A 17,229-nucleotide genomic window follows, 5' to 3' on the forward strand; every position below is an offset into this window, starting at 1 on the left:
TGCGTTCTGAGCCCTCTCCTGTACTCCCTGTTCACCCACGACTGCGTGGCCACGCATGCCTCCAACTCAATCATCAAGTTTGCGGACGACACAACAGTGGTAGGCTTGATTACCAACAATGACGAGATTGCCTACAGGGAGGAGGTGAGGGCCCTCGGAGTGTGGTGTCAGGAAAATAACCTCACACTCAACGTCAACAAAACTAAGGAGATGATTGTGGACTTCAGGAAACAGCAGAGGGAACACCCCCCTATCCACATCGATGGAACAGTAGTGGAGAGGGTAGCTAGTTTTAAGTTCCTCGGCATACACATCACAGACAAACTGAATTGGTCCACTCACACTGACAGCGTCGTGAAGAAGGCGCAGCAGCGCCTCTTCAACCTCAGGAGGCTGAAGAAATTCAGCTTGTCACCAAAAGCACTCACAAACTTCTACAGATGCACAATCGAGAGCATCCTGGCGGGCTGTATCACCGCCTGTTACGGCAACTGCTCCGCCCTCAACCGTAAGGCTCTCCAGAGGGTAGTGAGGTCTGCACAACGCATCACCGGGGGCAAACTACCTGCCCTCCAGGACAACTACACCACCCGATGTTACAGGAAGGCCATAAAGATCATCAAGGTCATCAACCACCCGAACCACTGCCTGTTCACCCCGCTATCATCCAGAAGGCGAGGTCAGTACAGGTGCATCAAAGCTGGGACCGAGAGACTGAAAAACAGCTTCTATCTCAAGGCCATCAGACTGTTAAACAGCCACCACTAACATTGAGTGGCTGCTGCCAACACACTGTCATTGACACTGACCCAACTCCAGCCACTTTAATAATGGGAATTGATGGGAAATGATGTAAATATATCACTAGCCACTTTAAACAATGCTACCTTATATAATGTTACTTACCCTACATTATTCATCTCATATGCATACCTATATACTGTACTCTACATCATCGACTGCATCCTTATGTAATACATGTATCACTAGCCACTTTAACTATGCCACTTTGTTTACTTTGTCTACATACTCATCTCATATGTATATTCTGTACTCGATACCATCTACTGTATGCTGCTCTGTACCATCACTCATTCATATATCCTTATGTACATATTCTTTATCCCCTTACACTGTGTATAAGACAGTAGTTTTGGAATTGTTAGTTAGATTACTTGTTGGTTATCACTGCATTGTCGGAACTAGAAGCACAAGCATTTCGCTACACTCTCATTAACATATGCTAACCATGTGTATGTGACAAATAAAATTTGATTTGATTTAGGGATGGTGGCAGCTTTCCTCCAGACGTGACATGACGCATGGCATTCAGGCCAAAGAGTTCAATATTTGTTTCATCAGACCAGAGAATATTTTTTTGTCATGGTCTGAGAGTCCTATAGCACCAGTAAAGCACCCCCACACCATAACACCTCCTCCTCCATGCTTTACGGTGGGAAATACACATGCCGAGATCATCCGTTCACCCACACCGCATCTCACAAAGACGCGGCGGTTGGAACCAAAATTCTCCAATTTGGACATCAGACCAAAGGACACATTTCCACCTGTCTAATGTCCATTGCCTGTGTTTCTTGGCCCAAGCAAGTCTCTTCTTATTGGTGTCCATTTAGTAGTGGTTTCTTTTCAGCAATTTGACTGCGAAGGCCTGATTCACAGTCTCCTCTGAAAAGTTGATGTTGAGATGTGTCTGTTACTTGAACTCTGTGAAGCATTTATTTGGGCTGCAATTTCTGAGGCTGGTAACTAATGAACAGAGGTAATTCTGGGTCTTCCATTCCTGTGGTGGTCCTCATGAGTGCCAGTTTCATCATAGTGCTTGATGTTTTCTGCAACTGCACTCAACTTTCAACTTTCACAATTTCCGTATTGACTGACCTTCATGACTTAAAGGAATGATGGACTGTCGTTTCTCTTTGCTTATTTGAGCTGTTCTTGCCATAATATGGACTTAGTCTTTTATCTAATATCCCTATCTTCTGTATACCACCTACAACTGATTGGTTCAAACGCATTAAGAAGGAAAGAAATTCCACAAATTAACTTTTAAGAAGGCAAACATGTTTATTAAAATGCATTCCAGGTGAGTACCTCATGAAGCTGGTTGAGAGAGTGTCAAGAGTGCAATGCTGTCAAGGCTGGATGGCTATTTGATTTGTTTAACACTTTTTGTTCACTACATGATTCCATATGTTATTTCATTTCATGTCTTTGCTATTATTCTACAATGTAGAAAATAGTCAAAAATAAAGAATAACCCTTGAATGAGTCGGTGTTCTAAAACTTTTGACCAGTAGTGTGTCTTTAAAAAAAAAAGTAAATACATTTGCAAACATGTTTTCGCTTTGTCATTATGGGGTATAGTGTGTAGATTATTGAGGAAAACATTTAAGTAATTTTAGATTTAAGGCTGTAATGTAACAAAGGGGAAGGGGTCTGAATACTTTACGAATGCACTGTATTTGGAGTGGAACAGTCTGACCTATAAGAACCTTCGTAGTAATCACGTTTCCTAGTTCACATACGGTGTGACCACTGATAATGTCAGCATGTGAGGTCGGAAATGCATGTGCTCTTTTGTCAACGACTTTGGGAAAATCTCAATTGCGTACTCCTCGCGTACTCCCCTCAAAACCCATTGGATGAGAAAGCCAGAGGAGAGAGGAGTCGAGGAGTATGCAATTGAGAGTCTGCCATAGACTGAAGTTAGATTAACTGATTTTCATGCTCATGATCTATACTGTAAATTACTCCATGTGTTGAAATAACACCCATTCTCCCTCTGTGTAGCCATTCCAAATCTGTCACAATCAGAGAAAGAATATATGTCTTTGCACAGAGTAGTAGTAATATTGTGTCTTTATTAAGCAATCTCTTTAACCACAGTCATGTGTATGGATTAAATAGGCCTCAGAAGTGAGAGGAATGCAGCTGTTAAAAACTCAAAGAAACACCATAGCCTTTTTATATACAAGTGAATGGGGTGGACATGTGCAATAGGGGCCGGGGTAGGCAACTAGATTAGATTCAGACGCGGGACTATTTTTTTTCCGGAGCGGGTGGTCGGGGGTCCCGGAACATAATCATTTGCACGCTGCAAATTTACCACAACTAAGCCCAAAAAAGAGATTGTATTTTTAAAAAACAACTTTCATACCTTGATTACATTGAGACATTATCACCTCTTTTTATTTGTGGGAATACTTGGGAACAAATGTCCTAAATTAAACACATTTTGGCCTGAATTCCAGGTGATGTTAGTCTTTGACAAAACGAAAACCCGAAAAACTTTGAGGCCCCGCCCCCCAAAAAAACACTTGTCGGTCGGTTTCGTCCCACGGGCCGCCTGTTGCCAACTCCCGACAGAGAGGATAGCGGGTGGGGTGGTGGCATTAGTACATGTAACCTTTGGAGTACGGCTGGGCGCCCATGTTTGGTGGGGCTTGTTCACTGGGGTAGGAGGCCCCCTCGTCCATGTGGGACAGGGGCACAGTGTCCTCCTCGTTGACGTAGCGCTCAAACTCTGCCTTCAGGCTGGGCCGCTGGTTGTCGGGGAAGGCCAGGGAGATGAGAGCCTCGGGCTCGCACACAAACTTGTAAACATAGCGCTCCCCTGCCACCTGCCAATACGAAGGAAAGGAATTCCTTTGTTAGATATGTTCATTAGTCGGTGTCGTTATACTAATGCAAGTGTGTGTAACAAATCTAATCAAATAAATCCGATATACACATTAGCCATTTAATGTAAAACATTGCTTCTAAATTAAATGGAAGAGCCAACCATATGATCGGCAGACCCATCGCTCTGAGACACATTTGATCTACTGAATAAAGAATATTGTACAGCTAGGTTTATAAATGCCTTTAGTTTGTACCTTTTGCATAATGCCCTTCTCGTAGTAATAACGCAGGGAGCGACTGAGCTTGTCATAGTTCATGGCTGGACGGTTCTTCTGCATGCCCCAGAGCCTGGCCACCTGAGGAGAGCGGGAACGAGAGAGGGGGAGGGAGGGAAGAGAGCAAGAGGTGGTTACATCTGGGACTGTTCAGCTCCAGGCCCTCTGCTCTTCACGGGTGAATGAACACAAATTTAAAGGAGTTTTTAGCATCTGCCAAAGGACACTCCGATTATATTATTTTATGGATTGAGGTCAGATGGAGTGAGGACCTGTGTATATATTCTATATTTATTTAGCAGGGGTGGCACACCGCGGCTTAATTGTCGCCCCCTCTGCCCAAATTCTTTTGGGGCTATATATGTATTTTTGCGGAGACGCACTTTCAAATGGATAGTCGTTGGCTCAATGACTGGAGGTCTATGGGAACAGTTAACATGTCGTTGCGCAATGGAATAGCTAGCATATAACTGCGCTAACGCTAGTAGTAATCTTAGCCTCCCCGGCCACCACTGAAGAAACAAATCCTAGGGGGAAAGCTGCTGGGGCCAATATGAATGAATTCCAAATCATTTGCCCTGTAGGGAACAACACCATTTTTCTTCCTTCTGCCTACAAATCTCCAATGCCACCACTAGGGGATCCTCGGTGACCAGTTTTGAGGCTCTTTCTCTCCGAGTTAACTGGCTCATCATATCAAAAGCCCCCACATGTGGATTCACTTCCTTTTTATATAACCCATCACCACTTTAATGCAACCAGAGTCCCACAATGTGCGCAGTGAAATGACCCTGGTGCCAGGTTGTCATAGAGGCAGCATCGTGAAATATTGTCTCAACCTCAAGTTGAACTCCCCACTGACTGCCTGCTAATTCCAATACCTACTAAATGTCTCACATCTCCAGACGAGACCAGAATGGAACTGCGCCGTCTGAGATGTGTGTTGATGACAAACAGCCTGGTCACTATAGGAAGACTTGAGTGTGGATAGAGGACACGTTGTGAAGGCGTAGTCGACTCCTGATTTAGGGGATTAGGGAATGCTGATTTTCCCTGAGCAGACTACTCTCTCTGATCCTGAGTGGACACTCAACCTTAGCTGCTCTTGTAGTATGAATTATTTATGTACAGTAGCCAGATAATGGAAGTATCATTGTATCAGAATGTTTTCTAAATGTCTTGTAAATTCAGTTATCTGTTTGCGTAAACTTCAAGTCAACAGCTCAACTTCAAAAGCATCTCTCAACCAGTCCATTTACTTACAGGTGATGTGTAGTGAATATGAGGTGATGGAGCTCATCTTCCATTTTGTGTGTGTATCTCCTGTTAATACGTGTGGTAAATAATGCATGGAGGTTAATGGGCAACTGGCAGTTTAGATCAGTGCACTGCCCCAGAGATGGTTTAGAAGGGTGGAGGGGGGAGCAATATCAAACATTGAAACCTTTTTCTAGAGAAAGCTCAATCAGCGTTAAAGGGGCAATCAGTGCTTGAAACCATGAAGTGTACTCATTTACATTTACATTTAAGTCATACTCCTCTCCCCTGTTTCGGTAAAAAGCTGGGGTTGGAGAAATCCAACCACTCTCAAATTCATCGACAGAGCTATGGACTTACCGTCCATGAAATCAAAATGATAGTGTTAGACATGTTTTGAGGCTATAGACTCACATTAAAAAATACTACAGTTTACTATAGAATACTACAGTACTTACTATAGAATTATGGAGTGAACTGTAGAATACTATACTAAACACTAGTATACCTATAACATGTGTAGTACTTACTAGAGAATGTTGTAGTATATTGTAGAATACTATAGTAAATATACAGTATACTACTTACCACAAAAACACTACAGTAAATCCTAAAGAAATGTCTGCAAAAACACTACAGTGTTTAATTTGCATATACCCTGCCCATTCCCCTCCCCATATCCAAATATGTGCCACCTCTAAGTGAGAAACCTAAAAGCCAATTATAGACCATATATTGTGTTCCCTACAGGTTATCAAAAGAGCAGGAGCTCTGAACTGTCCGTGTAGACCTAAGTTCTACCCAGCTACAGATAGGGAAAATTTGCTCTTTCAAGTATTTTGTCCAGTAGGTTTTCATTGCTATGTCAAAGATAATAAAATAAAAACACTATATTAAATACTACAGTAATGTCAGCAAAAACTCTACAAGTAGTACAGTCCATACTACAGTATACTATAATACACTATAGTGTATACAGTGCCTTCAGAACGTATTCATACCCCTTGACTTATTCCACATTTTTGGTGTTAAAGCCTGAATTCCCCCCAAAATGTGTCACCCATCTACACACCTTACCCCATAATGACGAGAACATGTTTTTTGACATTTTTGCTCATTTATTAAAAATGAAATCCAGAAATATAAATATTCATACCCATTTGCTCTAATGCTCATAATTCCTTTGATCATCCTTGAGATGTCACTACAACTTGATTGGAGTTCACCTGAGGCCAATTAAACTGAAATGATTTAGAAAGAATCACACCTGTCTCTATATGAGGTCCCATAGTTGACAGTGCATGTCAGAGCAGAACCTATACCATGAAGTCTCTGTAGATCTCCGACAGAGAATTGTGAGGAGGCACACTGTATATCCTTGGTCCTTCGTACAACATGAATTGGCTGAGATGGGAGAACTTGCCAGAAGGAAAACAGTTTCTAAAGCACTTCACCAATCTGGACTTGATGGGAGAGCAGCCAGATGGATGCCACTCCTAAGAAAAAGGTACATGAGCACGCCTGGAGTTTGCAAAAAGGCACGTGAAAGACTGAGAGCATAAGCTAAAAGATTCTGTGGTCTGAATGTAAAGCGCCCACCTAACACCATCCCTTCCGTGAAGCATGGTGGTTGCAGCATCATGGTATGGGGATGCTTTTCGACTGCAAGGACTGGGAGACTGGTAAGGATAGAGGGAACAATGAATGGAGCCAAATACAGATCAACCCTGGATGAGAACCTGCTTCAGAGTGCAAATGACCTTAGACTGGGGCAAAGATTTACTTTACAACAGGACAATGACCCCATGCATACATCCAGCAAATCTGGAATGGTTTCAGGACAAGAATGTGAAAGTCCTATAGTGGCCCAGACTTGAATCACGTTGACAATCTGTGGAAAGACTTGAAGATTGCTGTTCACCACCGCTCCCCATCTAATGTAACAGAGCTTGAGAAAATGTGCTAACATTTCTAAATTCATGTTTTCACTTTGTCATTATGGGGTATTGTGTGTAGATGGGTGAGATTTTTTTACATCCATTTTGAATTCAGGCTGTAACAAAACTGTGGAATAAGTCAAGTGATATGAATACCTTCGGAAGGCACTGTACTACAGTTTTTTTCTTACTACAGTATTTATACTGAACAGAAAAATAAATGCAACATTGTTGGTCCCATGTTTCTTGATCTGAAATAAAAGATCCCAGAATTTTCCATATGCTCAAAAAGCTCATTTCTCTCAAATTTTGTGCACGCATTTCTTTACGTGTCTGTTAGTGAGCATTTCTCCTTTGCCAAGACAATCCATCTACCTGACAGGTGTGGCATATCAAGAAGCTGATTAAACAGCTTAATCATTACACAGGTGAACCTTGTGCTGGGGACACCAAAAGGAATTTAATGTTCATTTCTCTACCATAAGCCATTTTAGAGAATTTGGCAGTATGTCCAACTGGCCTCACAAGTGCAGACCAAATGTAACCAAGCCAGCCCTTGACCTCCACATCCGGCTTCTTCACCTGCGAGATTTTCTGAGACTAGCCACCCGGACAGCTGATGAAACTGAGGAGTATTTCTGTCTGTGATAACTCATTCTGGGGAATAACTCATTATGATTGGCTGGGCCTGGCTCCCAAGTGAGTGGGCCTATGTCTTCCCAGGCCCACCCATGGCTGCACCCTTGCCCAGTCATGTGAAATCCATAGTTTAGGGCCTAATTAGTTTATTTCAATTGACTGATTTCTTTATGAACTGTAACTCAGTAAAACAATTGAAGCTGTTGCATGTTGTGTGTATTTTTATGTTCAGTAAAGTCTGTAAAGACACTACAGTGAATACTATAGTATTTAAACATAGTATATGTCTTTTTTCATGTGGGTAGTGTTTAATTATAATTTTTTTAAACAAGCTTGTATTTTGGGTTCTGATGTGGTACGACAGTTGAATTAAGTTCATGAGGCGTTTCTAAGTTAAATGATTCAAGACTCAATGGGTCCATAATCATTCATTTATAAGCCCAGAAAGGAATGTAGCAACTGCAGATTGCCCCTTTACATACCTCTTACGTCTGACCCTGCAACACATAGCAGGGGGGAACTACTTCTGATGGTCAAGCCTATAACGTTTCTTAACAAAGAGAAAAGATCCCAAATTGGGAGATGCCATTTCAAGGCACACTCCGCATGAAATACCTCTTATGTCTGTCTCTGACCTCCCAAACAAGCAAACTTAGCCTTGTTCTAACAGTTAAGCCTACTTCTAACAATTCTTTCCAAAGAGGACGTGATACATTTTGTTTTACAGTAGATATAGTTCCGCTAGAGATGTCATTACTGTCGTTCTAATTACTTTAGATTTCGACTTGTAGGTTGGGCCTTACCTCCTCAGGCTCGATGAGTTTGAACTCCATGCCGCGGCCGGTCCAGGCGATGAAGTGGGCGTTTCCCGGGTCATCCAGCAGGGCCACCAGGAACTGCCAGAGCTGCAGGGATCCCCGGCGCTGGTAGGGGGCCCCATCACGGAACACACTACCCGCCTCCTGCTTCACCTCACCTGGAGAGGAATAGGGACACCGGAGGTTGGACTAGGCTGTAGGCTCAGGCTGGTTTAAGGAAATAGGCAGCTACCATTGACATAAGACGGCTACTAACAAGCATGGTAATGTGGGCAAAGCTTGTTTACCATTACTAATAGGATATGGATAAGACTGTCATTTTGGGTTGAGTCCAATCAATGGCTGTCTTGACATGCTTAAGACACTGTAGTAACTGCAACCATGTGAGGGAGAGTTGATTATCTTGATGGTCAGGGTGATGGTGCATTTCCACTGAGGATTTACCCCAGTGTTTTACCCAAAATTATCCTATTTTTGGGGGGTTTCCATCTATGCGGGCCGGTACCCGTGTCTCACTGGGTCTTCAAGGGAAGGCCCTGGGTACTTTTCAGCTTTCATTTACATAGCAGCGGCTAACTGTGAACTAACTGAACAATTTAACACCTTCTCACAAAGCAACAGGTTGTTGCTTCTGCTCGCCACAAGTCTTTAGTTTGCCACCAATGCTCCTTACAGGACACATTACTGCACTCTATACACCTCTGTGAACTGGTCATCTCTGTATACCCGTTGCAAGACCCACTGGTTGATGCTTATTTATAAAACCCTCTTAGGCCTCACTCCCCCCTATCTGAGATATCTACTGCAGCCCTCATCCTCCACATACAGTGGGGCAAAAAAGTATTTAGTCAGCCACCAATTGTGCAAGTTCTCCCACTTAAAAAGATGAGAGAGGCTTGTAATTTTCATCATAGGTACATACAAATCATATTTGTATGATTTTTTATGAATTTATTTGCAAATTATGGTGGAAAATAAGTATTTGGTCAATAACAAAAGTTTATCTCAATACTTTGTTATATACCCTTTGTTGGCAATGACAGAGGTCAAACGTTTTCTGTAAGTCTTCACAAGGTTTTCACAAACTGTTGCTGGTATTTTGGCCAATTCCTCCATGCAGATCTCCTCTAGAAGCAGGGATGTTTTGGGGCTGTTGCTGGGCAACACGGACTTTCAACTCCCTCCATAGATTTTCTATGGGGTTGAGATCTGAAGACTGGCTAGGCCACTCCAGGGCCTTGAAATGCTTCTTATGAAGCCACTCCTTCGTTGCCCGGGCGGTGTGTTTGGGATCATTGTCATGCTGAAAGACCCAGCCACGTTTCATCTTCAATGCCCTTGCTGATGGTAGGCTTTGTTTACTTTGGTCCCAGCTCTCTGCAGGTCATTCACCGTGTGGTTCTGGGATTTTTGCTCACCGTTCTTGTGATCATTTTGACCCCACAGGGTGAGATCTTGCTTGGAGCCCCAGATCGAGGGAGATTATCAGTGGTCTTGTATATCTTCCATTTCCTAATAATTGCTCCCACAGTTGATTTCTTCAAACCAAGCTGCTTACCTATTGCAGATTCAGTCTTCCCAGCCTGGTGCATGTCTACAATTTTGTTTCTGGTGTCCTTTGACAGCTCTTTGGTCTTGGCCATAGTGGAGTTTGGAGTGTGACTGTTTGAGGTTGTGGACATGTGTCTTTTATACTGATAACAAGTTCAAACAGGTGCCATTAATACAGGTAACGAGTGGAGGACAGAGGAGCCTCTAAAAGAAGAAGTTACAGGTCTGTGAGAGCCAGAAATCTTGCTTGTTTGTAGGTGACCAAATACTTATTTCCCACCATAATTTGCAATTAAATAAATTAAAAATCCTACTATGTGATTTTCTGGATTGTTTTTCATATTTTGTCTGATATATTTGAAGTGTACCTATGATGAAAATTACAGGCCTCTCTCATCTTTTTAAGTGGGAGAACTTGCACAATTGGTGGCTGACTAAATACTTTTTTGCCCCACTGTAGAACACCCGTTCTGCCAGTCACATTCGTTAAAGGTCCCCGAAGCACACACTAGGTTGCTCGTCTTTTCAGTTCGCTAGCGACTGGAGCTCAAACTGGACAGTTTTATCTCAATCTCTTCATTCAAAGACTGAATCATGGACACTCTTACTGACAGTTGTGGCTGCTTTGTGTGATGTATTGTTGTCTCTACCTTATTGACATCTGTGCTGTTGACTGTGCCCAATAATGTTTGCTGCATGTTTTGTGCTGCTACCACGTTGTGTTGCTACCATGCTGTGTTGTCTTGTGTTGCTGCCTTGCTGTGTTGTTGTCTTAGGTCTGTCTTTATGTAGTGTTGTTTTGTCTTATATTTATATTGTATATATTTTTATTTTTAATTCCAGCCCCCCCCCCCATCCCCGCAGGAGGCCTTTTGGTAGGCCATCATTGTAAATAAGAATGTGTTCTTTACTGACTTGCCTGGTTAAATAAACTAAATAAAAAGTGTCACACTCCTGATGGAAACGCAGTAACACTAGAGGCAACATTAACATAAGACAGTGGTGACCCACTGGTGTGGGGGTAAGTCTAATTGGATAAGCACCGTATGTGTGGGAACTTGGGGCAAGCCGCTTGTAAGTAAATGGTGCTCTAACGCAGTGTGTTTCGCCGGCTCAACCTGTGCAGTAGCCCTCAGGCTCTCCCCTCACGTCAATCACCCCCAGCGCACAATGGGAAACCGACTGTCACCTTGCTCTCCATGACACAGGAGCCTGGTCCCTACCTCACGCACGGGGAAACAAAACCCGCTAACTCAGCTCCAACCAAGAGCCTGTCACGCAAAAAAAAAAACTCTACAGCTTATTGTTCAGTCAGCGACACTCTATCTGATACGATTGGCACTTAGTGTGCTGATACCAAACGGAGAGACACGTGATGTGATTGAATGGATTCTGTTCCTCTCATATGGAGAACGGACAGTGGACACCCTCAGTGCCATCACCCATAACCATTATCTGATCTCAGTGACACCTATTGAAGTGGATTGGAGTGTGCAAGTTTTAGGCTCTGTGTCTTGAGCTGACTCCTGGACGGTCGATAGCAGGTTGTAAGGCTCACCTTCGAATTTCTCCGGAACGACGCAGGAGTCGTTTTCAAAGAGATAGCCTGTAACACAAGACCGGTGTTATAATTAATTCCTCAAGTTGTCCTGTGTGGCTTTAACTTGTATGCCAAATCTTGAATCACATTGTGGCAAAATGAATGAGTATGAAAACGGTGAATTCGCCCATGACACATGTTGAAGTGGTTGAGAAGAGAACACTCTTTATTGGATGTGCTTATCCACTTAAACACAAAGGAGTAGAGTACTTTGTGAGAAGGGGAGGATTCCTTCATGTAAATATCTCAAAAGGACCCCATCTTCCTTTTGTTTTCATATTTCATTTGAAGTGTTTAATACTCTGATGATCTTAAGTAATACAGTCTGTCTTGGGAATGGCTGTTCAAGGGCAGTTCCTGAGTTCTCACTTGTTTAAGAAATGATCCTGGACAATAACTAGAATGGTGTGACAAACAAAGGGAGTGAAGAGGAGGAGGAGTGTTTTTCTTTTCTCAAGGAAGAATACACAGGCTTTTTCCAGTAGAAATGTTTATCCGGAGATCCTTGAGGCAGGAAAAGGGGCCAGAGCCTCTGCCAATGGAAACATAGCGACACCTCCGGTTAGCCAATGGAAATACGGACACTGGGCCGGTTACAGCCAGTAGCAAGGCCTCATTTAAATAAATAAAAAATGGGAGAGGGAGATTCGGTGCATGTAGTATGCCCCTCCCATCTACAGTGCAATGAACCGGGGGCACAGACTTTTGGTAATAAGGCATAAATGTAAAAAGAAAAAACACAAAAAACATGCTGCAGTCATAATGCATTATAACATTAGTCATACGTGTCTATGAAGTATCTATGAAGGGTTTATACATGCTTCTGAACAAGTCATAATTCGTATAACCTAGTTACCAGAGTTTTTGCTTACCTTCATTGTTGTGCTGGGGGTTGGGGTACCCCTCGTTGTGGTGGTACATGGAAGGACATCCAGGCACGTCTATAGGACAGAGACACAAGCATACACCTATTGCTCAAAGCAGTGTGAACTTGTTCAATGTACAGATGGCTTTTCTTCCTCAGTCTATAAATACCAGGCCAATATCCACAGGGAGAGAGAGAGTATTAATGTGCATATTTTTGGTTTGATCGCCTCTAGCCCTGCAAGGACAAAACCTTCATTTGTCATAATATCACTTGTCCTCGAAAGTATTTTTAAGCCATGAGTAAGGACCTAGTGGGGAGCAGCAGTGTAGTGTAGTACAGTGGTAGAGAATGGTGAGTCTGCGGTGTCGGCACTCTGCCCATCCACCTGGCATTAGTAATATACAGGTCAGTAACTGGACACACCCTGACAACCAGCCACACCGCAAATGGATGAGATCTTTACATGTCTATCAATCCCTAATCAAATCCTTTAATCACATTTCTATTTCCGGAAGTTGTATAAATTAAAAACCTCTCTCATCCGGGGTGGGTGGTCGATGTTTCTCCTTGTTGCTAATGGTTGGTGACGACCTGGTCTCATCTCATACACAGTATAGTGTATGTGTGCCTGTGTGAGTGAGTGCATGCGCATGCATCAGTGTGTTTGTTTGTATGAGTGGCTGAAGGGCAAGAGCAGGCAAAAGTGGGTGAAGCTCTAGTCTCCTGCACCTCAGCAGTGTGGTGAGTTTGGTGACTCACTCCTGGGGAATTCAGTTGCAGTGCCGTGGCTCTGATAAGATGTCACTGGGGGAAATCAGACTCTTCATTCCCGGGCCAGCACTCTATCACACTGTAAATAATATCACTGCCAGCCAGTGATGGGGAGATTTGAGGCGATAGCACCAGTGTCAATTGTGTGCTGGCTGGTGTAGCTAGCTTTAGTAGGCACACATTATTTTACGCAACGTAAATGTAAATGTGAAAAAGACTTTATTCGCAAGCCTGAACCACATAACTGCCTAAGGCCTAGTGGCGCACTTATCTATCATTTTGATTTGATTTGGTCATATTAGGATGATGAGGTCCTTGTAATAGAATTTCTGAACAGGCAAAATAGCTGGCCAGCTCTTATTTGTGGCACAACACTCAGGCAGGCCCACCAGCCCCCTCAAACTCCTCCTCCTACCAACAGAGTCCAGTTTATCCACAGACGTCCTTTTTCTTCTATCAGATTCCTTCAAGCACCAAGTTGAGCACTATCCCGGCTTCTATCAAAACATTAAAAAGTCAAAAGAATTTCAATCGTCGGTCTTATTGTATTGAGATGTATGCTGGTTTCAGCGCTGATAGGCTCACGTTGTAGCTGTGTTTGTCCACTGTGCCCATAAGACCCAAGGGAAACACAACAAAGACAGCTCTGCTCCCAGTTGACTGTCACTTATATGCACAACATCCATATGCCGTATGTCCCCTATACACCGTATTGCATTTCCAGCCCTTGTGTTTGCATCCTAGCACTGCTTAAAGGGAACCGCCAGGGCTTTGGGGCGGTGCTGTGGTGGTAGGGCTGGTTCTCAGTTTGTTGTTGCCAAGGCCCATAGCTACCCCCACCCTCTCCTTCCCCCTCCCCTCCCCTCCACATCCCAGCCAGTGAGAGGTTCGGGTTACTGCGGCCACGCTCATTTTTCCATTATGAGTTCATCTGCCTGCAGAAAGAAAGCCGCTGTTGCAACCCAACACCCCAGAGTGCTCCACTGGGGACTCTAGTCTTTCCAGTGCCCTCCATTTTCTCAATGAAATTCCTCTGCCTTCCTTTCGGTGAGACGAGCGAGCGGCGAGAGGGAGTTGGGAGGAGTGTAGAGGAGGAGAAAAAAACGAATTACAGACAAGAGTCGACCTTTTTTGCAAAGTGTCAGGGAGTTGAAAGGAGGAGTTTGGAGGTAGGGAGGGGGTAGGGAAAAGTCTGTTGTAGATATAGAAGTGTCTGTTTTTGGACATTTTGTTCTAAGGTTAGCCATACACAGGTTGGCTCAAAGCAACTTTTGTAGGACCGAGAGCAAAAGTCACAAAGCAATATGTACATAACATTTCAATGCGTAGGTAATTGGGTTGTATACATCCTACGTCCTACAGAAGGCCTACGTGTTCTTTTGAGTGACATAGGATTAGTTTGGGTATGTTTTGCAGTGTTCGGTGTGTTGTGATTTGTCAGGGAGGAATGATGCTCAGTGACTTCCATTAGAGATTAGCTTCTCTCCAAAAAAAACATAGACTATTTATAATAAAGGGATTGCTGCCATTCAAAACATTCTCATACTGTATCTGTCATTCTGCTCTCGGGCTCACCATGATTGAATTACTCACCAGGCTCATAGGTGTAGTCAGTTGGCTCCTGCTTCACCATCATGTGGGCAGGGGGGAACCTGTGAGGATGGGGGTGGGAGTTTTGGGGTTGGTGAGGTAGGTGCCTTGATCCATGCCCTGGCCCAGGCCCGTGTCCTTGTCCTGCCATGTGGGCTGCCCTCTCATACAGAGGGTCCAGATACTCCTGCTTGAAGCTCTGCTGCAGGTAGGGCAGACAGGGTTCTGAGTGCTGCCGATGGTAGCCACCCCCGCCACCACCACCATCTCCACCCGGTCCTCCACCTCCTCCTCCACCGCCACCACCTCCGGCTGGGGCAGCGTGCATTCGCTGGAAGGCCTGCCCTTGGGGGGGGAACCCTTGGGGGCTCATGTCTGCTGAGGGGGCCTGATACCTGGAACTGAGAGAAGGGAAGAAAGGGCAATGAAAAACTATCAGTATCAAATCAATCTTTATTTGTCTCATGCGCCATATACAACACCGTGAAATGCTTACTTACAAGCTCTTAACCAACAATGGAGTTCAAGAAAGAGTTAAGAAAATATTTACCAAATAAGCTAAAGTAAAAAATAATTAAAAAACTAACACAATAAAATAACAATAACGAGGCTATATACAGGGGGTACCAGTACCGAGTCAATGTGCAGGGGTACAGGTTAGTCAAAGTAATTTGTACATGTAGGTAGGGGTAAAGTGACTGTGCATAGGTAATAAACAGTGAGTAGCAGTAGTGTAAACACAAATGGGTGGGTGGGGGGTCAATGTAAATAGTCTGGGTGGCTATTTGATTAATTGTTCAGCAGTCTTATGGCTTGGGGGTAGAAGCTGTTAAGGAGCCTTTTGGCGCTCTGGTACCGCTTGCCATGCGATAGCAGAGAGAAGAGTCTATGACTTCGGTGACTGGAGTCTTTGACCATTTTTTGGTCTTTCCTCTGACACCGCCTAGTATATAGGTCCTGGATGGCAGGAAACTTTGCCCCAGTGATGTACTGGGCCGTACACACTACCCTCTGTAGCGCCTTACGGTCAGATGCCGAGCAGTTGCCATACCAGGCGGTGATGCAACCGGTCCGGAAGCTCTCGATGGTACAGCTGTAGAATTTTTTTGAGGATCTGGGACCCATGCCAAAACTTTTCAGTCTCCTGAGGGGGAAACGCAACCACGAGCTGTGTTGTCGTGCCCTCTTCACGACTGTCTTGGTGTGTTTGGGGCATGAAAGTTCATTGGTGATGTGGACACCAAGGAACTTGAAACTCTCGACTCGCTCCACTACAACCCTGTCGATGTTAATGGGGGCTTGTTCGGCCCACCTTTTCCTGCAGTCCACGATCAGCTCCTTTGTCTTGCTCATATTGAGAGTGGTTGTTGTGTCATGTTTGTCATTCATTGTCATGTCTTGTCCCTGTGCTCCCCATGCTATTCGTTTCCCTCTGCTGGTCTTGTTTGGTTCTATCCTTCTCTCTCCCCCTCCCTCTCTCACTCTCTCGCTCTCTCTTCTCTCTGTCGTTCCGTTCCTGCTCCCAGCTGTTCCTATTCCCCTAATCATCATTTAGTCTTTCCACACCTGTTCCCGATCCTTTCCCCTGATTAGACTCCCTATTTATTCCTTTGTGATCCGTTCCTGTTCCGTCGGTTCCTTGTTTTGTATTCCATGCTGTAATTGCGTTTCGCCCTGTCCTGTCGTGTTTTTTGCCGTGATTGTGTATCACCCTGTCCTGTCGTGTTTTGTGCCTTCTTCAGACGCTGCGTGTGAGCAGGTGTCTCAGTTGACTACGGCCTGCGCCTACCCGAAGCGACCTGCAGTCTGTGGCCGCTTCTCCAGTTGTTTTCCCCTCTACTATCTAGAGGATTTCAGTTATTCGGTTTTGAGCATTAATAAACTCTGTTTCTGTTAAGTCGCGTTTGGGTCCTCCTTCACCTGCATAACAGAAGGAACCGATCAAAGAATGGACCCAGCGACTTCAGACGCTCGTTACACTGCCGTCGAGATCCAAGGAGCCATGCTCGGCAGACACGAGCAGGAATTGTCTGCTGCTCGCCATGCCGTGGAGAACCTGGCCGCTCAGGTTTCCGACCTCTCTGGACAGTTCCAGAGTCTACGTCTCGTGCCACCTGTTACTCCCTGGCCTGCCGAGCCTCCTGAACCCAGGGTTAATAACCCACCTTGCTACTCCGGGCAGCCCACTGAGTGCCGCTCCTTTCTCACGCAGTGTGAGATTGTGTTCTCTCTCCAACCCCCACATACTCTAGAGAGAGAGCTCGGGTTGCTTTCGTCATTT

At 44.3% G+C, this 17,229-nt stretch overlaps 1 protein-coding gene across 1 annotated transcript in view; it reads right to left on the reverse strand.

The window, feature by feature from the left end:
- Positions 1-2,862: 2,862 nt before the first annotated feature.
- The window catches only part of LOC124039887 (ETS translocation variant 4-like), a 51,787-nt gene continuing 37,420 nt past the window's right edge, over positions 2,863-17,229 (reverse strand). Inside the window, exons 7-12 of the mRNA XM_046356406.1 lie at positions 14,952-15,349; positions 12,592-12,660; positions 11,678-11,725; positions 8,554-8,726; positions 3,897-3,998; positions 2,863-3,641 (exon numbers count right to left, since the gene is read on the reverse strand). Of these exons, the coding sequence (XP_046212362.1) occupies positions 3,414-3,641; positions 3,897-3,998; positions 8,554-8,726; positions 11,678-11,725; positions 12,592-12,660; positions 14,952-15,349 (1,018 nt within the window). The 3' untranslated portion in view covers positions 2,863-3,413. The remainder of the gene's footprint in view (positions 3,642-3,896; positions 3,999-8,553; positions 8,727-11,677; positions 11,726-12,591; positions 12,661-14,951; positions 15,350-17,229) is intronic.

Source organism: Oncorhynchus gorbuscha, linkage group LG07 (assembly GCF_021184085.1).
Source record: "Oncorhynchus gorbuscha isolate QuinsamMale2020 ecotype Even-year linkage group LG07, OgorEven_v1.0, whole genome shotgun sequence".
Classification (NCBI taxonomy): Eukaryota; Metazoa; Chordata; class Actinopteri; order Salmoniformes; family Salmonidae; genus Oncorhynchus; species Oncorhynchus gorbuscha.